The sequence below is a fragment of the Mustela erminea genome, chromosome 18 (assembly GCF_009829155.1).
Source record: "Mustela erminea isolate mMusErm1 chromosome 18, mMusErm1.Pri, whole genome shotgun sequence".
Classification (NCBI taxonomy): Eukaryota; Metazoa; Chordata; class Mammalia; order Carnivora; family Mustelidae; genus Mustela; species Mustela erminea.
This window is the reverse complement of record NC_045631.1, coordinates 5,570,899-5,595,034: the sequence shown is the minus strand read 5'-3', so window position 1 is coordinate 5,595,034 and position 24,136 is coordinate 5,570,899. Positions and strand designations below refer to the sequence as shown.

General features: G+C 43.9%; 1 protein-coding gene across 5 annotated transcripts in view; it reads right to left on the bottom strand.

Moving 5' to 3' along the window:
- The window catches only part of DNAH9 (dynein axonemal heavy chain 9), a 318,732-nt gene that overhangs the window by 112,260 nt on the left and 182,336 nt on the right, over positions 1-24,136 (bottom strand). For all 5 annotated transcript variants that reach the window (XM_032322974.1, XM_032322973.1, XM_032322975.1 and 2 more), the window contains 5 exons: positions 22,076-22,272; positions 13,146-13,308; positions 11,244-11,367; positions 596-738; positions 62-223 (listed from right to left, as the gene is read on the bottom strand). In XM_032322974.1, coding sequence (XP_032178865.1) covers positions 62-223; positions 596-738; positions 11,244-11,367; positions 13,146-13,308; positions 22,076-22,272 — 789 coding nt within the window. The remainder of the gene's footprint in view (positions 1-61; positions 224-595; positions 739-11,243; positions 11,368-13,145; positions 13,309-22,075; positions 22,273-24,136) is intronic.

The following is a 24,136-nucleotide window of genomic DNA, read 5'->3' as shown; positions in this document are numbered from 1 at the left end:
ATGGAATTCCTTGTACCCCAGGTGGGCGGGACTTTGAGGAGTATCTCCTCTGCCCTCTCACCTCGATGCCTTCTGTGTTCTGCAAAAAGCGAAGGCTGACGGACTCCAGTGCTTGCCGAGGCCACTCATGGAACCAGTCGATGGCCGTGCAGTTCACAATGGCTGGGAACTTCCTGCTGCGCACTCTCAGCTTGTTCCCCACGGGGGATAAACAGAGAGTCACCTGAGAAATCAGAGGGCAGGGAGAACCAAGAGGGCATCAGGGAGATACTCATAGTTAGACAGATAGAGCTTTGGGTTATTTCCCAGAAAGTCAGGAAAAAAAATCCAACAGAGGAAGAAGAAAATCTGTCAATACTAGCCAGGCTTCTAGCCAAGAAATTAAGAAAGCTGGGACTGCATGAGCCAAGGGAGAGGCTATTGCCCTTGAAGCAGATAAGGGCAGCCTTGCAAAACTGCTCAGGTGAAGAAGGGCACTCCACCCTCCCTGCCCACTCCCAGTGTAATCTATGAGGGCAGCTTCTCCAAAATAACAGCAGAGGATCTCGTGAACCATCTCTGGTCTGCCTATCCTGGGCAGTAAATCTTTCTATACCTTCAGTTGTCGTCGGACCCGATTTATAAAGAACTTCCAACAGTTTTCTCTGTTATCAACTAGACCTTGGCTCTTGACTTCATTCCTCACGTTATTTATGATGTTTTCAACTTCATCATCAGAGTAGAGGTCTGGGATCTCTCCTGGGAGAAATGGAACACAGGTGAGTGGCTTTGGCATCGCTCTGCATGATACAATAGGACGTGAGACGCTATCCAATCTTGGGACACATGGCCTATGATTTTTTGGCCGTGTCCCACCACTCTTGCTGGTCGAATTGGACCGACACTGTATATACTCCAAACTCAGTGCAGGTGGAGGGATGATACTTTAAAGAATGGAACAAGGGTACATGGCATTCTTTTGTCCTGGGCTAGCAGTCCGTAGCAGAAGAGCTCTTAATTCTTTACTTCTTTTGCCTAAAACATTTATTTACTAACTACTGTTAGGAAAAATTTTGCTTCTGAGGAGCTTAATATTTAGTAGGAGAAATAAAAAAGATGTAAAATACTTATAATATAAATATAAATGAAAGGAGCCATGAGAGAAAAACACATAAATCCATATATTGATGAAGAATGAGCTATCCCTTCCTACTGAAGAAGAAAGGGAGAGAGCATGAATGGTTTTGGGGAACCTAGTATATGATAAGTATGACATCTTAAAATCAATGGGGAAAATGAACATTTAATACAGGGTATTAGGAAAACTGGGATCTGGAAAAAAAATACTATGGTTGGATCCTTATATTCCATTGCACAGTAGGATAAATTCCAAATGGATCAATACTTAACTATAAAAAATAAACCCATAAAAATGGCAGAAGACAGGAGGGAAATATTTTTATAACCTCTGAATGGGGAAGGTCTTCTTAAGTATAACTCAAAATTGGTATGTTTTAAAAGAAAGATAAATTTGGTGCATCTAAATGGATACATTTTATGTAAAAATAAGAAATTTATAAAAAAATAGAAAAAATGGATTGGCGAAAACATAGGCAAAGTATAACAAGAGCAAACATGAAGGACCAATTATAATATGTTTCCAAAAGATGGCATACAAATGGCCAACACATACATGGAAAGGTGCTTAATGTAATTAATTATCAGGGAAATGCAAATGAAGATTACAATGAGATATCACCTTACACCTTTTGGGATGACTATTATCAAAAAGACAAGAGATAGTAGGTGTTGATGAGGATATGGAGAAAAGTAACCCCTGTGCACTGTTGGTGGAAATGTAAACTGGTACAGCCACTATGGAAAACAGTATGGAGGCTCCCAAAGAAATGAAAGATAGAACAAGTACACGTGATCCAGCAATTTCACTTCTGGGTATATATTCGAAAGAAAAAAACCCAGATCTTGGAAATATCCATACTCCTCTGGTCATTACAGCATTATTCACAATACCTACAACATGAAAACGGCCTAAGCAATGTGACATATATAAAGGAGTATTATATCCAGGCTTTAAAAAAGGAAATCCTGCCATTTGTAGTAACAGAGTAGACTTGGAGGGCATTATGCTAAGTGAAATAAGCCACAGAGAAAGAAAAATACCGCATGGTATCACTTACATGTGGGATCCTAAAAACAAAACAAAACAAAAAAGCACCCCAAAACAAATGAAACTGAAACACAAAAAACAGCCAAATTCATAGAAACAGTGTAAGAGGGTTCCCCTTTCTCCACATCCCCTCCAACACATGTTGTTTCCTGTCTTGCTAATTTTGGCCATTCTAACTGGTGTAAGGTGGTATCTCAATGTGGTTTTAATTCAAATCTCCCTGATGACTAGTGATGATGAACATTTTTTCGTGTGTCTGATAGCCATTTGTATGTCTTCATTGGAGAAGTGTCTTATACTGTTGGTAGGAATGCAAGCTGGTGCAGCCAATTTGGAGAACAGTGTGGAGAGTCCTTAAGAAATTAAAAATAGAGCTTCCCTATGACCCTGCAATTGCACTACTGGGTATTTACTCCAAAGATACAGATGTAGTGAAAAGAAAGGCCATCTGTACCCCAATGTTCATAGCAGCAATGGCCACGGTCACCAAACTGTGGAAAGAACCAAGATGCCCTTCAACAGATGAATGCATAAGGAAAATGTGGTCCATATACACTATGGAGTATTATGCCTCCATCAGAAAGGATGAATACCCAACTTTTGTAGCAACATGGATGGGACTGGAGGAGAGTATGCTGAGTGAAATAAGTCAAGCAGAGAGAGTCAATTATCATATGGTTTCACTTATTTGTGGAGCATAACAAATAGCATGGAGGACATGGGGAGATAGAGAGGAGAAGGGAGTTGAGGGAAATTGGAAGGGAAGATGAACCATGAGAGACTGTGGACTCTGAAAAACAATCTAAAGGTTTTGAAGGGGTGGGGGGTGGTGGGAGGTTGGGGGAGTCTGGTGGTGGGTATTATGGAGGGCATGGATTGCATGGAGCACTGGGTGTGGTGCATAAACAATGAATTCTGTTACACTGAAAAGAAATCAAATAAAAATAAATAAATAAAAATTTTTTTTAAAAGATTTTATTTATTTATCAGAGAGAGGGGGAGAGAGCGAGCACAGGCAGACAGAATGGCAGGCAGAGGCAGAGGGAGAAGCAGGCTCCCTGCTCAGCAAGGAGCCCGATGTGGGACTCGATCCCAGGACGCTGGGATCATGACCTGAGCCGAAGGCAGCTGCTTAACCAACTGAGCCACCCAGGCGTCCCTAAATAAATAAAATTTTTAAAAAAGAAATAAAATATTCATAGAAACAGAGTAGAAAGCGGTTGCTGGGGCTTGGGGGTTGAAGGAAACAGACAGAATATGATAAAAGAGCACAAACTTTTGGTTATAAGATGAATAAGGTCTTAGGATCTAATATATAACATGGTGATTATAGCTGATAACACTGTACTGTATATTTGAAATTTGCTAAGAGATTGAACTTAAATGTTCTCATCTAAAAATTTTTAAAAGGTGAAAAAAAGAAAATACATATTTTCTCCAATTATAGTTAAATAGCTAATCTCCTTAATATGTAAAGAAACTCTCCCTCATTAAAGGAAAAAGTTAGGGGTGCCTGGGTGGCTCAGTCAGTTAAGCAACTGTCTTTGGCTTGGGTCATGATCCCAAGGTCCTAGGGTCCAGACCCACATCAAGCTTCCCTGCTCAGTGGAGAGTCTGCTTCTCCCTCTCCCTCTGGCTGTTGCTCTGCTTACTTCTGCTCTCTCTCTGTCAAGTGGATAAATAAAATCTTTAAAAAAAATTAAAAAAATTTTTTTAAAAAGGAAAAAGTAAATAATGCCATTTTAAGATATGGTGACGCATACAAAAAGAGAGCTCATGGTATAGAAAATACAAATATCTCTTAAATATATGAACAAATGCTTTACCTCACTTGTAGTAACAGAAATGTACATCAACACTATGTTTACTTTTTTGTTTGTACAAATGAGATTGGCAAACATATGAACATTCAACTTCACTCGTAGTAATAGAAGTGTACTTTGAAAAGTATGCCTAATTATAATTTTTTCAAGATTGGCAAAGTTCTGAAAGTTAAATAAAATCCTGTATTAGTAAGGCAGTGTATGATGGATAAATCTTTTTAAAAATCCTAATTAGAGGCACCTGGGTGGCTCAGTTAGTTAAGCGGCTGTCTTCGGCTCAGGTTGTGATCCCAGATTCCTGGGATCGAGCCTCGTGTTGAGCCCCACATCGAGCCCCGCATCAGGCTCCCTGCTCAGCAGGAAGCCTGCTTCTCCCTCTCCCACTCCCTCTGCTTGTGTTCCCTTTCTCACTGTGTCTCTCTCTGTCAAATAAATAAACACAATCTTTTAAAAAAATCCTAATTAAATATATAAAAATAAATATATGATGACCAAACAACGTTTGTTCCAGAAAAGCAATGATGGTTAAGTCTTAGAGAAATCTATGAGAATAATTCGCTACATTAATAGATTAAAGAAGTAATACATTACTATTATAGAGATACATAAAATTTCCAAATACTGTTAGCAAACTAGGAATAAATAAGATTTCTCTTAACCTATATAATAGATGTCTATCACAGACCCAAAGCAAACATTATATCAAATGGTGAAATACTAGAATATTCTCTTTCAAATCAGGACCAAGGCAAGCATAAGTGCCATCATGTTTCCTATTCAATGTTATAAGGAGGTCTTAGACTATACAAAAAATCAAGAAAAGGAATATGTATAAGAATAGCTAAGGCAATCATAAAATTATTGTTCAAAATCTAATTTTCTACATAGAAAATCTAAGAGAATATATACATAAACCACCAGGGATCACAAGCATGTTCAAGAACAAGCTTGAGGGACACAAAGCCAACTGGAAATAAAAGGGCATCTGTACTCAAGCCAAGAAAATTACTTTACTTTTTAAAATCTTTTTTTGAAGATTTTATTATTTTTAAGTAAGGTCTATAGCCAGTAAGTAAGTAAGGTCTATACCCAGCATGGGGCTCAAACTCACAACTTTGAGATTCAGAGTCATACACCCTGAGTGAACCTGCCAAGTGCCCCCCACCCACCAAATGTTATTTTAAAAGTTATTTAGGGTACCAACAAAACTATAAGGTGGGTAATAATATATGAAAAGATATGCAGGATCGTGGTGTAAGAACAATAACATACTACTTGAAAGGCATAAACAGAACCTCAAATAAATGGGAAGAGAAACTATGCTCACAGGAGGGTGACTCTGTATGACCCCCGTCATAATGATGCAATTCTAACAACAACAACAACAAAATCCAACGCATTTCTTTCTTGATCCTGACAAGCATACTCTAAAATGTACAGAGAAGAACAAAGGGTAAACAACAGCCCTGACATTTCTGAAGAAGAACCAGAGGGAAGGAGTTGCCCTACAGAAATTAAGTCTCCTTATAAAACTTTATTAATTAAAACAATGTGAAATTGGTGTGGGCCGGACAAATAGAACACCAAGGGTAACACCTTAGAAACAGACCCAATTATAAATTAAAAAATTGATACTAAAAATCAGTTGCAGTCTTGAGGTGGATTAATCAATAAGTGATGTTAGGATAATTCAGTATTAAGATTAAAAATTAAAATTAGAACTCTATAAATTTTAAAGGGCACCTGGGTGGCTCAGTGGGTTTAGTGTCAGACTCTTGATTTTGGATAAGGTCATGATTTCAGGGCCATGAGACTGAGCTCCGTGTTGGCTCTCTGCTCAGCAGGGAGTCTGCTTGAGATTCTCAACCTCTGCCTCTCCCCCAGCAACCCCCCAATCTCAAATAAAGAAATAAATAAATCTTTAAAAAAAGAAATTTTAGGGGGATTAAAGACATAAGTATGAAAAGTCAAACAGTTGAAAAAAATCCTTATTTTAAGGATTTATCCATCTATTAGAGAGAGAGGGAGAGTTGGGGGGTAGGGACAGTGGGAGAGAATCCCAAACAGACTCTCCACTGAGCACGGAGACTGACGTGGGGCTTGATCCCACAACCCATGAACTCATGACCAGAATGGAAACCAAGAGTTAGACCCCCAACTGCCTGAGCTACCCAGGTGCCCCCAAACAGTAATAATTTAAAAACAAAACACAAGAAGTAATTATTGTCATGTTGAAGAGAACAGAATGCTCTGGAACAGCACAGGGCGTTAGAAAGAACTGTTAAGTTTTACAGCATTTAAACTAAATCAGCACGACACAAATCAGATGCAGACTTCAAAGTGTACCTACAACCCCTATAATGACCAAGCCATTAGTATTCAGAATATAAAAGGAACTCTTATAAATCCATAAGAAAAAGACCAAAAACCCTGGAGCAAAAGGGCAAACTACAAAAAGAGGCAACTCACAGAAGAGGCCTAGCCAGTAAACTCTCAGAAAGATGCTCAAGGTCACAAGTAAAACAGGAAAGAAAACAATGAGATTTCATTTCATGCCCATTGGCAAAAACCAGTATGTCAGGGACATGGGTGTGGGTGAGGTTAGGAGGAAACTGGCATCCAGGCCCTATTGATCAGAGAGGAAACACATTCGACTAGTTTGGAGAGAAGCCTGGCACTTTTCGTAAAGTTGAAATGCCCGTACCAGACAGAACAGCAATCTCCGTCTTGGGCACCTAGCTGGAGACACCATCTGCCCATGTATCTTGGGCACCCTGCTAGAAAGACAGTCTGCACATGTGTGCTGGAAGTTTCTACTTGCAACATGGTGTGTAACCGCATGGGGGTATTATTGCTTTCTGCGCATCCAGAAGAGTTTGTGAAGAAATACAGAAAAGCGTTAAGGGAAGAAAGTAAGTGTGGTTGGTGAAAGCATAAGAACTATGAAGGAGAGTCAGAAATCGGGAAAAGAGAACAGAACAGAGTTCTAACTCAGGGGCAAGGGGTTGGGCTCTTGGCTCAGATGGAGGAGGAGGAGGGATGGTCATCTTGGAGGAAGAGAAGAAACTTACAAAGACATGATGATAGGCTTTGGGGAAAGGGAGAGTTGGGAGGATCACACTAAACAACGGGGTCTTCTCAACAAGGAGAGGACATTGAGCGGGTAAAGGATAAAGAAAGTGCTAGTAGAGATAAAATCCTGGAAACACTGGATATGACATAAAGGTGAGCAGGGTTGACTCCGGGATATTCTATGGGCCTCAGGAGCTCTCCCCCAATCCCAGAATGAGGCTTGAGGTGAGTCCTGAGGCCATCTGGACCTGAAATCATATACGATCTCCCCCTCCAAGTTCTCCAACACCTACGTGCTTCTTCCTTCCTTCATAACTAACGCAGAAGTGTGAGCATCATAGAAATGTTGGAGGCCAAAGGTGCTACCGGGGCCACCCTATCCATGTTGCCTCCTTGTGGAATTGGATGAGGTCCCCAAAGGTGAGCAGTTTGGCAAATGATGAACTAATCCGAGTGACCGGAATTCTGATTTTGTCCATCAGTGACGCTGTTGCCCTTCCTCGGACTACTTTATCTGCAGCAAAGTCATGCCTATTTCCAACAAATGTCTGGCCTTCATGATCTGAACACACTAACCCAGCCAAGAGTTCAGTGAGTATTTTATCCTAATTAGACATATCATTTCAAAGGCCAGAATGAAAAAATAAATGATCATGAAAGCGATCATTTACTTTCTTCCCTTAACTGGACAAACTTGATTTAACTCCCATTCATTAAGGCATTTTGGACCATGCATATAAAACACTCTGAGCTATAACTCGTCAAAACCAAGGTCTTAGCAATGAAAGAACCCTGTTCTGCTATTTGATAAAAACAGAGGTCAGAGGAAACTCCTCTAAGAAAATGAAATGGTATTTAGCTTGTCTTGGGAATTAGGGAGTACAAGGGGAGTTTTACAAAGAGCAACGTTCAGCTGGAAATGACAGCACCCATACTCCTCAGACTTCAGGAGCTGACTGCTTATGCTGCTCTGGGGTCCTTTATTTTTTTTTCTTTTTCTCTCTCTCTCTTTTAAAGATTTTATTTATTTATTTGAGAGAGAGAGAGAGCAGGAACAAGGAACACAAGCATGGGGAGTGGGAGTGGGAAAGTGGGCTTCCAGCCGAGCTGGGAACCCAATGCGGGGCTTGATCCCAGGACCCTAGGATCATGACCTGAGCCGAAGGCAGACATTGAGCCTACTGAGCCACCCAGGCGTCCTGGTTCTTTTGGTGTTTTATGTATAACATGCTGGAGATGGAGGAGCCCAACCCCAGATCCACAGGCTGATCTGGCCTGCTGCCTCCATGAGCATGGCCTGCAGGCTAAGACTGGTTCTTACAATTTTGAATGGTTGAAAAGAATTAAAAGAATAATACTTAATGACTTGTGAAGATGACAGGACGTTCAAATTTTATTGTCCATAAATAAAGTTTTGTTGGTCATCACTGCAATCATTCATTTATATATTGCCTACTGTTGTTCTCCCAGTATGATGACAGAGTCGAGTAGCTACGACAGAGACTGTCTACAAAACTGAGAATATTCACTTTCCAACCCTTGATAGAAAAAAAAAAAAAAGTATGCCGACCTGGTTTATGTGATACCCTTTAGTGCCAAGATGCTGAAAGTATGAGGCCATTTGGAGACTTTGTGCTCTTAGGATGCTGGTGTGTGTCACTAGGTCTCAAGAACCCTTAAGAAGGTATGAGTAAGGATGTCAAGGAAGTCCACTGGAGTGTATTATCTCGAGGGGTTGGGAATTACTAGATCATAGAGTAGGTCAGGTAGGGCGTTTTCTTGGATCTTCTCTGCATTCAGTTAGAAGCCAGATTTTAGAAAGACCCCTTGGGAGCAATGAGGAGAATGGATTAGAGAAGGTATTGCCTGGGAGGTGGAGGATGAGTTAAGAAGTGTCTACATTTGTTGGGGAGTCCGGGTGTCTCAGCTGGTTGAACCTTTGATGCTTGATTGTGGCTCAAGTAATGATCTCAGGATCTTGGGATAGAGCACCACGTCAGGCTCTGTGCTCAGTAGGGAGTCTGCTTGAAGATTTGTCTCTCTGTCTCTCCACCCCTACTCCCAACTTGTGCTCTGTTCTCTCTGTCTCTCAAATAAATAGATCTTAAAAAAAAAAAAAAAGAAAAGAAATGTCTACATTGGTTAAAACAACAGATGAAAAGACCAGTGGTAGCTATGAGAGCTGTGATTCGGAATCAGAAATGGTTAGGGGATAAAATTGGTGGCAATTGATTAACTCTGGTTTGATTTTGGAAATGGCATCAGGAAATCAAGGGATCAAACAATGAGCTAACAAACTGTGGAAAGAAACTGCAGAGCCTATGAGATTAGTAGAATATCGAAGAGGATGCTTTGGGGGGAGAGTTGAATCAGTGGCATACATTCACTCTACCTTGATCTCTAAACTAACAGCACTTGTAGATGACTAGAGAGGGATGTGTTCATGGCAAGGGAGCCTGACACAGTGTCACAGTCTGCCCTGTGTTGTCCAAGAGTGGAGTGATTGCACAACCCCACAAAATTGAAAAATGGCAGAGGTGGGGGAGGTCCTGAGGAATTCCTGAAGCATTCCCTGGACTGGCAGTCAATTAATTTCTAGCAAATTATTTACCTGACAGGGAAAATTAGAACTAAGATATGCTCTAATTCTCCCTGTCAAAGTGGTTAAGAACAAAGGGAGGAATATCAGAGAAGTATGATTTGTAACTGCATCTCCATTTTAACAGGTGTATGTAAAAACGTATTTTTACATAGAAGCCTTAAAAGAGAAATGTGAACTTGAAACTTTACGACCTTGGAGCAAGCTGACCGCATTATGTTCTCACTGGGCAGGGCTTCAGAAATTCATTTACTCTTTAAAAAGTTGTCTTCTAAATGAAAAATTAAAAAAAAATACTTAATTGAGAACGAAAATTTCCATTGGTGAAAGTCTATCAGCTTCTGTGTCTCGGACATTATTTTAGGAGAAGGTGACCTGGCTGGATTGGCACCAGCTGACATATAGAGTGAGTCTGGCAACATTCCTGGTGTTTCCAAAGCTGGAAGTTTTTGGAAGCACATTTTTACCTTTTTTGAATTTTAAGAAATTAGACTAGGGTACAGGGCTGGAGCGCCACTGGCCCCACTCTCATTATTCAGTAAAATAGTAAAAGGTGAGACAACGTCATAGTTAAAATGCTGTTGAGGAAGGTGGTAGGATGTTAAGATGGTATTTAGAATGGGGGTGGGTGGCGGATACCAGGGCTTTCTGAAACGCCAGAAAACTGGAGGCAGGAATTTTGTTCTGGAACATTTGGGCACTGACTGCTTTCTTAACCCGGATGAAGAGGTAGTTTTGCGGATGCTGAATTCGGTTTAAGAGCCAGGAAAGCATATTCTATGTTTAATTAATATAGATGCAAAAATATATGCTTCCCATTGCTGTAAATGCATAATCTGAGTACTCTACTGTCTTATATTCTTGGGCATATACATGCACATATATCTTGGATTCTGTGTGTACATACGTGTGTGTGTATGTGTACATGTGTGCACATAGAATTTTTTTTTACCCAGAATGGCTGACATAATTTCTGAATTCCTAAATAAATAAGAATAGTAAAGTATCACAACTGAACTTTCTGACAAAGTCCTGTCTTGCACGGACAGTGTCACGGGACGGTTGACATCCTCGGTCAAGTATTTTGGAAGCCAAGGAAAACCACGTGAGAGAGATTCTGCATTTCTTGTTGCTTCTCTGCTTGCGCCAGGTTCTGAACCCTTCCTTAAATTAGCAGCCTAATCTTGCCCTGCTGTGTAAGTTTCGTGTGTGCAACTTCTCCGTGTCTCTCCTTGCCAATGTCTAATCTACCTGAAATACTGCGAACATTCTGGTTTCTGTCTTGGATGTGGGGAGGGAGGAGCCCCTTCTCTCTGGGCTCGGCAGGTCACCGGATCATAGACATGCTCTTCTTCCAAAACCCAGATCTATTTCCAGCCAGAGAGCCCCAAGATTACGGTCTGTTTTCCAATGAAAGGAGCCAGGATGAGGCACGGCACTAACCCGAGAAGTATCTTACTGAACCAGTCCTCTACTCTCTCAGTTTTCGTCCTCATTTCTATGACCTAGCTCTCTGGACCTGGGAGCACCTTGGGATGACTGATTCCAGGGGGAATTTACATTCACGAGCAGAGTTTCTTACCAGATGCCAAGAGGTCATTGATGAGCACCAGGAACTTCTCATCAGCCACTTGGGCGTCGGTCATGAGAAACACCACACTGAGATTCTTCACCCCGGCTTTCAGGCACAAGCCAGCCAAGTCCATCTGTGAAAACGATCAACATTAGAGATCTTTGGGAAGACGGCCTTATTGAAAGATCCCCAATCAGCTCTTTAGGAATGGGACCATTTCCTTATCTACTTTAATGGGAAAGAAAGTGAAATAGCAGTGGGAAATAGGCCTCATTCCCAGGCCTCAATCCCAGTAGAGGTGGATGAGTAAACTTGAACAGTGACAATCTTTAACTCATGCAATCACTGTGGCTCCTGTATTTACTTCCGGAGCTCTTCCTTTGTGCCGAGGGATAACAGCACAGCTTTCCAAAGGGACAGAGATAGTCCCTGCTCATCTGTGTTACTTATATCATCATACAAGTGAATGACCTGACCCGAAGGCAAGCAATTGCTCTTGGTCTTGACAGAAGAGTCATGTATTTGGGGCCACCAATCCCGGTAATAAATGTATCTTATGCTAGCAGTGTTTTGTGTTCTCATGACTTGTTCCAGCAAAAGCTCTGTGTTGGAATAAAATATACTAGGGGACACACTTGAATACACACACACACACACACACACACACACAGAGAGTCATCTGGTAGGAAATTATATCCATTCAGAACTGCAGGTGGATGAAGTCTTGGGCTAGGATGCCAAGCCCTGCATTTTCCCAGCATAGTCAATCTTGGTTCAAGCTCTGTACCCCACTCACAGAGCTCAGCTGTCAGTCCCCGATCTTGGTCTTCTTGCTCGCACCACTCAAAGCTCATTTTCTAAGAGCCTCATACATTTTCTTATGCCAAAGCTTCTTTCATGTCCCATATATCATTCCCCTTTAAAGTTAGTGAACTTCCTTTAGCATCAACCATTCTCAACCTTAGGTACTTACAGAATTAGTTAAGACAACATTTCCCGACTCTCATCAGAACCGTCTGAAAAGTCTTGATGCCTAGGCCAGTCCGCAGACTAGTTAAGCCAAACTTTCTGGAGGGTGGGATGCAGGCATCAGCGGTGTTTCAGGGGGATTCCAGTCTATAGCCAAGGCTGAGAACTGCCGTCTTAGGTCATTCTATAAATGCTTACTTCTATGCACTGACTTGTTTCCTCTTTTTTGGAACCACTGGAGTTTGGTCTAATGTGGACCTGGTGTCTGACTTAGATCCAGCTGGCTGTGGAGAAGCTGAGCTGTGGTTTCGGAGCAGTGATGAGCACCACTGGCTGAGAGGTTAGGAAGGCAGGTGGGTAGGTCTGGCCCCAGACTGGCTGGGATTCGCACCGGGAGAGCAAGTGTGGCATCCTGGTAGAAATGCCATCAGGGCTCCCGACCCTGCCTCTGTTGTAACCAGGTACAACAGGGGAGGGCAAAGTGACCTCTTTCAGTTGTATAAATGCTTTTCCCCACATTCTAGATCATGCAGCATGGCTGCTAAGGGCTTGTTTGGGACCAGAAAATGTCCTTGAAGTTCCTAGTACCTGGTAAGCACTGGAACAGTCTTTCAAAAATGTAAATTTCTTACTAGACTTGGGCAGACTGTCAGAACTCCTTCCAAGTCCACCAGAGCTACTAGAGGGCTGTGTGCTCACTTTGACACAGAGGTGCCCCTGATCCGGTGAGAGCCAAGGTTACCCCGAGGGAGCTGAAGCAGCTGAGGTTTTACAAAGGCAGACCTGAGTCCAATGAGTCTAATGAGGGTCACTGGCCCGGAATTGAGGAAGGGAATGGCCCGTTGGTGACGGGGAGGTTCTCAGGAAGGTGACCGCAGAGCTAAGGAGGGATTACGGGAGCTGTGGGCATTGCGGGGGTGGGGGCTGGGGGCTGGGTCTCACCTTGAAGTCCGGGATCTGGTACCCTCTCCGCAGCGTGATCTGGAATACTTCCATGGAGCTGATGAACGCCGCGAGCCTCGTCAGACTCTGCTTGCCGCTCCCACCCACGCCCACCAGCAGTGCATTTCCCCGGGGGGACTCCAGGATGCGGTTGATGTGGCAGCTGCGGGGAAAGAGCAGAGGCACGTGGCCTGGATCAGACTCTCCTCTGTACCGAGCCCGTCCCACGGTCTGAGGGAGCAGTGCTGGAAATGTAAGTTACATTGTCCCCAAACCGGGCCTTGCTTTCTTGCCCAAATGGATGGAGGTCACTCCTGCTTTCTGCTTTAAGCCAAAGCCTCTGGTGAACCAGTGGCAGTGGAGAATGAGCTCGTGGCAGCCAGAAAGGACTGGAGGGGACGCAGACTCCCCTCTGTCCCCTCACTACCCAGCTGAGCCAGAGTCTGCCACATCTCCCCCAGCACTCGGCCTCACCTACTTGTGCTTCTAGGCAAGAGGAGGGGACAGGAAAAAGAGAAGAGTAGGGAAAAAAAATTCCAGGGGAGGCTAAAGGACAAGCAGGAACAGAACTGTCTGTTCCACTAGAGAGAGAAGAAGTGAAATTAAAGTCAGCAGAACAACAGGGAGCCCTGGACATTGATGCCTTTGTAATGACTGTGGATTCTTGGTGTCAGCCTATAGGGCGCCCACTTGCTTGGCTTCTGGATTCTTCCCCTTTAAGCTCTACTCCCCTGTCTCAGTACCCATATTCCCTCTCAGCCATGATGAAAGGTTCTCAAGTCCTGGGCTTAGACTACATCCTGCAGAGGACCCTCTTCCTCCTGACTCACTAACCCTTCCTCAAATGCTGCCTTTCCATCCACCTGTCCGTGACCCTCCTCCATATTCTTCCTTCCCCTTAACTCTATGTATAAATGTTACATAAGGTACCTACGTTCTTTATTTAAAAAACTCCTATTCCCTTTCTTTCCTCACCTTAAAACCAACAACTATTCATTATACAAAATGCCTGAAATACAGAAAAATTACAATTCTACACTAAATAGCAGGAGACACCACTGACATTAACTATACACCCTTCTGGACGTTTTTCTAGAATCTCTGTATTTGTAGGTATATACTTGTGGGTACATACGCTTACTGCATCTGAAACCCAAGATGTTTCTATCTTATTTTCAAAATCAGGTTCACATTGTATATTAAACAGCGTTTTGAAGCTACGTTTCCATTTAGCCATAGTGTGTGAATAATTTTCTACACCCCTGAGTAATCGCTAAGCCATGCTTTTAATGATGAACCACAGAATAAATTCCTAGGCTGCAGCAGCTTACTATGGGATAGTTACGTTGTTTCCAACGTTTTCCAGTCATAAATACTGTTATGTAACTATTTTTCATTTCTTTTTTTTTTTTTTTAAAGATTTTATTTATTTATTTGACAGACAGAGATCACAAGTAGGCAGAGAGGCAGGCAGAGAGAGAGAGAGAGGGAAGCAGGCTCCCCGCCGAGCAGAGAGCCCGATGCGGGACTTGATCCCAGGACCCCGAGATCATGACCTGAGCCGAAGGCAGCGGCTTAACCCACTGAGCCACCCAGGCGCCCCCTATTTTTCATTTCTATCTCTCATCATGCCCTCAGGATAGATCCCTAAAAGACAAATCATCAAGTCAAACAGTAAGACAATTTTTTAGGGCTTTTGATACATCCCGAAAAGCTGCTTCCCAGAACGGTGGCACCAATTTGTCATCTTCTTGGGTAGAACTGACCAAACAGAGTGTACATCTGAATTTAAACAGTGTAGGCTACAGTCCTGTGTCCCTATCTTACATTAAGGGCATCACAATGACAGATATCATATTCACATTATGTAAGGGTCATCAGGAGTGGAACCATTTAAGTGCAGCTAAGCCCAATTTGGAGGAAGGGCTGGAAACGGAGGGGTGGGGAAGCTTTGATGAATGGGACTTGACCCATCAACGAAACGAAAGCAGGGATGAGGTTACTGGGCTCCTGTGGGCCCTCTGTGGCTTGAGTTTTCTTGCTACTGCACATTTCTGGCATATACTGATGACTGGGTCATAATCAGCGTCAATAAACTAGATGTTTGTGGGTCTTCATTGACTCCTCTCCCCTGTGTTTGCTGGGTGTGTTTGCTCCTGAGAGGGAAACCCCAGCAGGAAGGCAGGTAAGCCAACAAGGCCCACCTACCAGCCAGTGGGAAGAGTCTGGCCCCCACTCTTGTTGATCCTGGGTCTTATGTATATGTCTTCAAATCTTGGCAATTGAATGGTTGACACTATGACTTAAATTTTATTCCTTTGATATCTAGGGAATTAAATATTTTTCTTATTAATTATTACATTTTGTTTTGTGAGCTTCCTTTTTCAGGTCCATGGTCCTCTTCTTTCTTTTTTTAAGTTTTATTTATTAAAGTAATCGCTACATTCCATGTAGGCTTGAACTCACAACCCTGAGATCAAGATTGCATGATTCTCTGACTGAGCCAGCCAGGTGCCCCAACTGCCCACTTCTTAACTGAAGAGTTCCAGATCTGTAAGGCCCCTTTAGGTAGGTTCTGAAACACACTGCCCATTTGTCACTTTTTACCTTTTCGTTTTACTTTGCTTTTGGATATGCAGAAAATTTTAGCTTTCTGGATTTAAAACCCAGAAAATGTAAGTCACTAAGTTTTTGTGGTGAAAATTAATTCCCCCTAGTATTTAAGACTTATTTATTGACCTACATTTAGTTCTTTTATGATTTTGCTTTTCCCCTTTATCATTTTTTTGTGGTATTTCTACTCTTTCTTTTTTGTATCAGATAGATTTATAATTCTCTGGGCCCTTATTACATCCTAGTTTTGAGGCATCAGAAGAGTGTGCACACTCAGCTTGCTTTCTCTACAGTCCTTGCACACGTGAAAGTGTTCGATGAATTTTGGCTAAACTGAAACCCAACACAGGCCTTACAGTCAGCATCATGTCTGGGGGACGCACGCAATCGCACATCATGTGAGGGACAAGGACTCATCTGCTTCGTGTTTGCATTAGAGGGTGCCTGACTCCAGGGATAAGAGAAACCGAGCTGCTAAGACATCCAGGCCCTCTCTTTGGAGAAGTCCCCCTGGGCTCTCTGGGCCGCCCCCATCCCCACTATTCCGGAAGGCCTGAATTCAGCTTAGCATGGTCTCTGCTGTTCACCATCTGATGGGAAATGCATCGTTAGTCCCGAAGTTTCCAGAGAAGAATGGTTCAGTCTGCAACTGTCAGCATTAGACTCCAGCTGGGGATCCATTAACAACCTCTGACGAGGGCAAAGGACTCTGCATTCAAATTACAACGTTTAAAAAAAGGAAGATCAATATTCTGAAGGGCTCCTGGGCGAGAAAACCAGCGCAGTCTAAGTTAAGCCTGTTACTGAATTTCTGTGAGATTAAAAACAAAAGCTGAAGATGCTCCACAGCACAGCTGGAGGGAGTGGGCTTACTAAGGCTACACACGCACACACACATGCGCACACGCATACATGCACGCACACATATGCATGCACACACACGCACACATGTCTGCACTCACATGTGCACTCACATGCATGTGCAGAGACAGCACACATGCATGCACACACATGCATGCACACACACGCACACTCACATGCATGTGCAGACAGCACACATGCACACGCATACATGCACACACCCACATATGCATGCAGACACACACATATGCACGCACACACATGCGCACACGTGCTCACACAATGCGCACTCACATGCATGTGCACAGGCAGCACACATGCACATGCATACATGCATGCACACACGCCCTAGAGAATAGATATGGTACAGAAAGGAAGGGGCACAAGACAAGTCCATCTTTTTCATTAAGTGATGCTAACAGAAAGGAAAAGAGGCAGAACAACCTCTGTGGGAGCCATTAAACCCAGAAAGAGATAAAGATTATGCCAAAAGCAGTGGAAAAGACGTGGTGTGAGGCTTTAAGGAAATGCAGACCCAGAATCTGCTGAAACAGTGAAGAAAGTCAGTGGGAGAGCACCATGGTGCCATTAAGGGCACAACAAAGAAAAAGCCTAGCATCTCCGGACTGCTTGTTAAGCACAAAGCACTGGCCGCATGCAGCAATAACCCAACGGCGTGGACATTCTCACTACTCTCACTTCCCAGAGGAGGACACTGAGGCTCGGGGAAGTTCAGTGTTCTCTGCTGAACTCAACAGCCAATGAGTGGCAAAACCAGGGTTTGAATGTGGCTGTGGCTCTGGCTCTAGAACCTGTGCCTGTAACTCATGGCACGGTGCTCTGTGGGTTCAGCATAAAGGCAGCAGGAAGAATTAGCAGCAGAGCTTGGGAAAGGCATCGGGGAATCAGACCGAGAGACTGATAAGAGCTCAAGTCGTGAGAACAAAAAACCAGATGATCACATCAAAATGAGAATAAGCCTCATTGCACCCATGACCAGATGCCCTTGCTCTGGCCCCTCCACCAACCCTGTGGGTTCCTGGGGAGTGCCAGAGCCTTTGTCCTGCTCTGCCTCGCCCTGCTCCCCCCTTGGGTCTCAGAAGTCAGGACCTTCCTGGAGAAAGCCCAAACCCCTCTGCCTCAGGCACCGTGTGGAGTGATGTGAGGCCATGAGTCTTCTGTCACTCTTGGGTTATCTGTGTTTCTCACTGTTGGCTGCTGTCCATTTTCTGGCACAAGGGGTTGCTTCTGCTTTCTGTGGCCAGTAGAGACAGCAGAGGGCCGAGGAGCCCCATGGATGGAAGGGCAGGGCAAAGACCATGTTGTGGGACATTGATATTTTTAAACAAATGGACATGAAATTATACGTCCAAATATACTTTAATCTTGAGAACTGCCTCCCTTGAGGTAGTTCATTATTCCAGTTATTTTGCCATTGCTAACTGGAAACCATCTTCTGGAAACCATCTTCACAGCTTGTTAAGGAGTGTCAGGAGAAAAGCTAGTTTTCCCAGCCTTATTTCTTCTTAAGAATATTATGAGTCAGTTTGATCACCCATGTTGGGCACCACATTGACCAAATCACTTGCTCTTCTCCCAAATTAAATTTACCCTGAAAGGACAGAGATTTGTCTCAATTCCAAGACTGTGACACAGGCTCTGATAGTTGTTCAAGAGGAGAGGAAAATGCTCGCTGAAGTGTCCCAAGGTTTATGAATGGATGTCCCAAAACCCTGGTCCTGGCCATCGACTACACACCAGACAGCATCCAAGGTTTTGGGGATTCAGCTGTGAGCAAGACCAAGTCTATGCATAAGGAACTCACACTGGATCGGGAGAGACAGAAACACAGATGAGGAAGCACCAGAGTGTGATGATGGAGAGCAAATCCACTGGAGACAGTGTGCCAGTGTAAGCCTTGGCCTCTCTGTTTCTGGGGTGTATGGTGCTAGGTGGTTTCTCCCACATCTTTGGATTGTAGCCTTCTTGTGTGTAATATACAGGGGTAAGTTCAGACCTTACTTCCTTCAGGGTTTTTGTGACAAACGAAGTGATGTAAGCAAAGCTCTATGCACCAGGCCTGCGGTGAGTTCCATGTTCAGGGTAGCTGCTACATATCACATCAAGTGCTCCCTTTCCAGAGAGGTCTTCCTGACCTCCCTCTTTAAAATTGCAGTCAACACCCTCCCCACCCTCCACCAGCACTCTATATCCTCCTTCCTTCTGTTTTTCCTCTCCATCCTTTACCCTAAATGAGATGCTAAGAATGATGAGTACCTGCTATGTTCCAGACACTGTCCTAGGTATTGGAGATCTGGTGGTGAATACAAAAAAGATCCTTGCACTCATAGTATGCCTAATCCAAAGATATGTGTTGGGTGGATGGATGAGTGGATAGATGGATGGATGGATAGATCAGTGGGTGGATGGGTCAGTGGGTGGGTGGATGGATGGGTAGATGGATAGATGGATAGATGGATGGGTGGGTGATGGGCAGATGGATGGATGTAAACAAACAGATTAATCATGACAAATGCAGCAGGGAAATCAAGTTATGTGAGCTGAGGTCCCAGCAGCGACGACTGACTTTAGCAAGAGGGGGCTCTGTGGTGACTGGATAAGAGCTTCTTTGTTCCATTGCTAAGAAAAGGATCCAGGGCGCCTGGGTGGCTCAGTGGGTTGAGCCGCTGCCTTCGGCTCAGGTCATGATCTCAGGGTCCTGGGATCGAGTCCCGCATCGGGCTCTCTGCTCAGCAGGGAGCCTGCTTCCTCCTCTCTCTCTGCCTGCCTCTCTGCCTGCTTGTGATCTCTGTCTGTCAAATAAATAAATAAAATCTTTAAAAAAAAAAAAAGATCCAGAAGAGAATGAGAAGTGAGAAAGTATAGACAATCATTTTGATGAGTTTTGTTGTGAACAGGAGCAAAAAAGAAAAAAAAAAAAAAAGAAAAGAAAAGAAAAGAAAAAGGCATAGGGGATGGAAGGAGATATAAGAGTGAAGGAATAGTTTATTATTGTTGAAAATGATAATGTGACATGTTTATAAGTAGGTGTGTATGATCCAACAATTACTGAATTAATGATGATGGCACAAGATGAGGCAAGGGAGGAGGAGGGGGCAGGAGGGAGGCAGGAGACAAAAGGAATAATTTAATTTCATGAAGACATCAAGTCACTTAGAAGGTGCTAAAAGGTGGGATCCAGGACGTGCATGGAGGGATTGGCCTTAGGTAGGAACAAGGATGGTTCATTTACTAAAATATCAGAGAAGTCACAATTTGTGGGTGGGATGCAGGTGGGCTGTTAGATTTGATGGTGGGAGAAATGACAGAATTCTCTTCTGGTTGCTTTCATGACATCAGTGAAGGAAGAGATGTGCTCATTAACTGGGAACAGAGAGAGGGGAGGGATGCTAGAAGCTTGAGAAGAGGAGAAAAATGTGGGATGCAATCACCAGAAGTAGACCAAGAGAGCAAACTGCCCAGGCTAGTGGAGGTAGTGAAGGTGGGTTTCCAGCAAGGTCAAGGGCCCATGTGAAAAGTATGGCTGAAATTCTGAAACACACCAAGCCCAAAGGGAGGTGATTTTTTCTGCAACAATCATCAGATGCTTGGAGGCAGGTGCAGAATAAGACAGTGGGGTTTAACTAGAATGGGGTTTTGTCACATGGACACAATGGCAGGGAAGTGAGGGGGCTAGCACCAGGATGATGGGGCTCATGGTGGCTGAGGACAGTAAAGACATGGTAGCCAGAAGGGGAAAGGAGTTTGACATGACGTGAAGTCTTGACGAAGTTGAAGAACAACAGGGATATTTTTATTTGGGACAACATGGAAGGACCCTGCAGTGAGAGAAGTGAGATGGAGAAAGACAAATACTGTATGACCTAACTTATAGGTGTAATCCAAAAGAAAAAAGAAAACAAAAAAACCACAAAGCTACACAATAAACAAAAACATAGAAACAGAAGAGATCAGATCTGTGGTTGCCAGAGGTGGGGGAAGATGGGGGTGAGAAATTAGGGGAAGATGGTCAAAAGGTTAACAAATCCCAGGTCTAAGATAAATGAGTTCTGGGGAGGTGAAGTGTAACACCATGAGCAGAGTTCACAATGCCATATCGTGTATTTGCAAGCTGCTGAGAGAACAGATCTTAAAAGTCCTCATCACAAGGAAACCAAATTGCAACTTGTGAATGACTGTTAATCTTATTGTGGTAATCCTTTTGTGTTACACACGTAGGTCAGACCATGATGTTGTACGCCTTTAACTAATGCAATGTTAGATGCCAATTATACCTCAATACGACTGGGTCAAGAAAGAATTCCCTGGAACAAAAACTAGAGCAGGTGAGTGGAAGGGTAGGAGGCCCGGTTCGGAGGGTGAGCTGTTGGAAATGGAGACTGCGGAGGTGGGCTCATCACTGATGACAGAAGTTCTGGGGTGGGAACATGTGAGTGAGTGGCTGAGGGGGGATGGAAGAGAAGACCATTGGAGCTAAGGAGGCCAAGGAGCAAAAAGATCAGGTTGTATGCAGAGGCCAGCCAGCCATGAAGAACGATGAGGTCGAGGAAGGAAGTTGACCCAAGCACGCGGGTCTTTGGCAAATGTTGGTGAGGGACTGGATGTCAGCAGACGGCTGTAACAAGGCGAGGCAGTAAGTATGAAAGTCTGGGTGTTTGTGCTTTTGAACAACTGGGGTTTTGAAGAACTGGGGAGAAATGATTTCAATGGGCCACTGGAATGAGATGGAAGAGGAGGGCCCTTAGCTCTCTCTAGGGTGTGGGGTACATGGTATGGGGAGAACAAAGAGCTCTGCTCAACCCAGGGGTGAGTGGGGTTTTACTCAGAATCATCAATGAGTGGACATTCAGAGAAGTTGAAGTGGTTTTGCCGCTGAGGTCCACAGGTACCGGGGGACAGGGTGGCAAGATTTTGGAAGGTGGGGTGTGATGCAGTTGGGGGACTGTAAAGAGAAGTAGAGGGACAGCATTTGGTGGGAGAGGAGAGACTTGGTGACTACTCTCAGTGATTCCACTAAAGCCACAACATTCACAAGGGTATTTTTGAAATGTCTGAGCATTTAAACAAAAATCTTCCATCTCATTATTTTAAAGTTGGTCCTCAGACTTGTATGGTGTGGGGACATGGGTCCTGAGCTGTTCTGGTGTCTCTTATCATCTCAAAATTTCCCTTGGTGGCACTGTGGACGTGCCTAGGGATTGCAAATGACAGACAAGGAAACAGATCCAGTGCTGCGTGAGTTCAGTACCCTGCCTTCCCCTAGGGCCGATGGCAGATGCTACCATGGCTGCTCTACTGGCTGCCATCTCAACCCCCATGGCAGAAGCATGGCTGCTTTCCTGGTTTGATCAAGGTGTCCTCAAATGCCTAAATGGGACGTCCAGTGTTGGGAACAAGAGACAACCGAGGAAAGGCAGGAACAGAAGCACACTTACACATGGCGCATGGCGTCCTCAAAGAGAACCAGGTCCATCACTGTGTTGACTTCATTGTGGTTCTCCAGGGCTTCTGCTAGAGTCTGGGTCAGAAGTTCCCATGATTGTACAGGCATGTACTTGGGCTCGCCGATACCATTGGCAAAATGGCAATACATGTTCAGGCCTCGGGTCTGTTCCACAATCTCATCGATATCCTGGTGGTGGAACACAGGCATAAGGACCCCCTTTACTGACTCAATTCTGGTTCCATAGGGTGAAGACCCCTCATTTACTTTTTCTCTCTGGACACTTCCTGCAGATTAAGTATCTGTGCTGCTTCCCCTAATTCCTTTCTCCTGAGCAGCTCTTATAAAAGAGACATTTAACATTCATTTACCAGCTCCGTGAAGTCACGGGTGGTGTTTATTACTCCCTGTGGGCTGAGGACAGGATATGGAAGGTGGGAGGTACCCTTCCCATAGGCCCAGTAAGAGCCCATGTCTGGGCAGAGGAGTGGGTGGGGACACGTGGCTAGATTTCCCTAAGCAATCTTTCACCACTGCTGGGTGAAGGGGTCCGCGCCCCACTGTGCTTATCTCTCCCACATCTATTCCCAACAGGTCTTGCTTCCCACTCCATGGCAGCAGCATAAAACCTTTCCTCTTTCCGGTGAGACAGCACACTGGAGGCTGCCAGGCCCAACTTCACAGGCTCAGCCCAGAGAACTCGGTTTCTACAAAAATGCACATGAGCCATCCTTAGGTGATTGGTTTCTCTACAAGGATCCTGATAATCTCGAAATGTTCACAGTAAAGCCCCCGATGCAGGAAGTTTTCATAAAGATATGAGCTGACGGCGTGTTAATTCTTGCCCACAGGGCAGACCTTACCATATTTAATAAAAACCTAGTATGACTCAATTAAAAGACAGCGGGTCTGTGTCTCTTTACTACCAAGGTACCCTGTAAGTATCAGAGAGGCAACTAATCATTTTCTTAATTTAGAGAGGAACTACTTACTTATCAAAACTCAAATCCTAGAGCTTTCAAAAGGAAGAAAGGTGGTAGGGGAAGTAAGTCCAAGAAAGAACATGCTTTCTAGTACCTAAGTAGGAATTTATACAAGTACGAGAAACTCTCTCCACCTGCCACTCTTTTCTTCCAAAGTTCTGACTGGAAGAGGCACCTGGGAAAGAAGGAAGCTGCATGTTCTTCAGTGGCAGGATATTACCCCGGGGAATGAGTCACTGCTGTAGGGTTAGCTCTGTAAGCTCAAGGGATAAAATTCGTCACATCTAATGGGGGTGTATGGGGAATGGATGAGAGTCTCATCTACAGGGAAGCCAGGACTCCTGCCTGGTTTATAAGAAGGAAATGGGAAGAGTTAAATATGAAAGAGTTATTATACTTTGAAGGTGATGTCAGGGCTATGGAAAGCCTTCCAACTATTGTGGCTTTGCTACACAGGAACCGTAGACGTCCAGACACCTGGGTAGGATTTAATGCAAGGCAAGAGAGCCATTCTTGCTTGCTGGAGAAGGCACATGGGGAAGTGACGTGGGAACCCATTTACCCAATCTGAAAACGGGCTAATATACTGGGAATTGGTTCTGTCAGAAGTCAATCTACATGAATGAAGTAGCAGAGGAATGACCCAAGTACAGTTCTACAAAGGCTGGTTTACAAAGACTCTTTGATGAACAAAACGATGGGTTTCTGATGTTATGATCAGAGCCAGGCTATTCAGGAGGGAGAGAGAAAATCAACCTGCCTGGTGGTTCAAAGACTTCTTAATAGTGACACCATGCCCCACAAGGGCCACTTCTCAGAGAACCTTAAGATTTTATTGGTAGAAACAGGACTGTATCACTTCCTTGGTGGAAACTTGGCAACTTTTCTTTAATACCGCTGTCAAGATTTGATGCAGCCAAAAGTACCTCCAGCTGGTATTTCAAATGTTAGTGGGGAAAGCCAATGGCAGTATTAATTATATCCAGGTCTATGATCAAAAGAATGTGTTCTTAGGATACAGATCCACATAGGAACCTCTGTCTCAAAGGCTGAGTGTTGATACTCGAAAG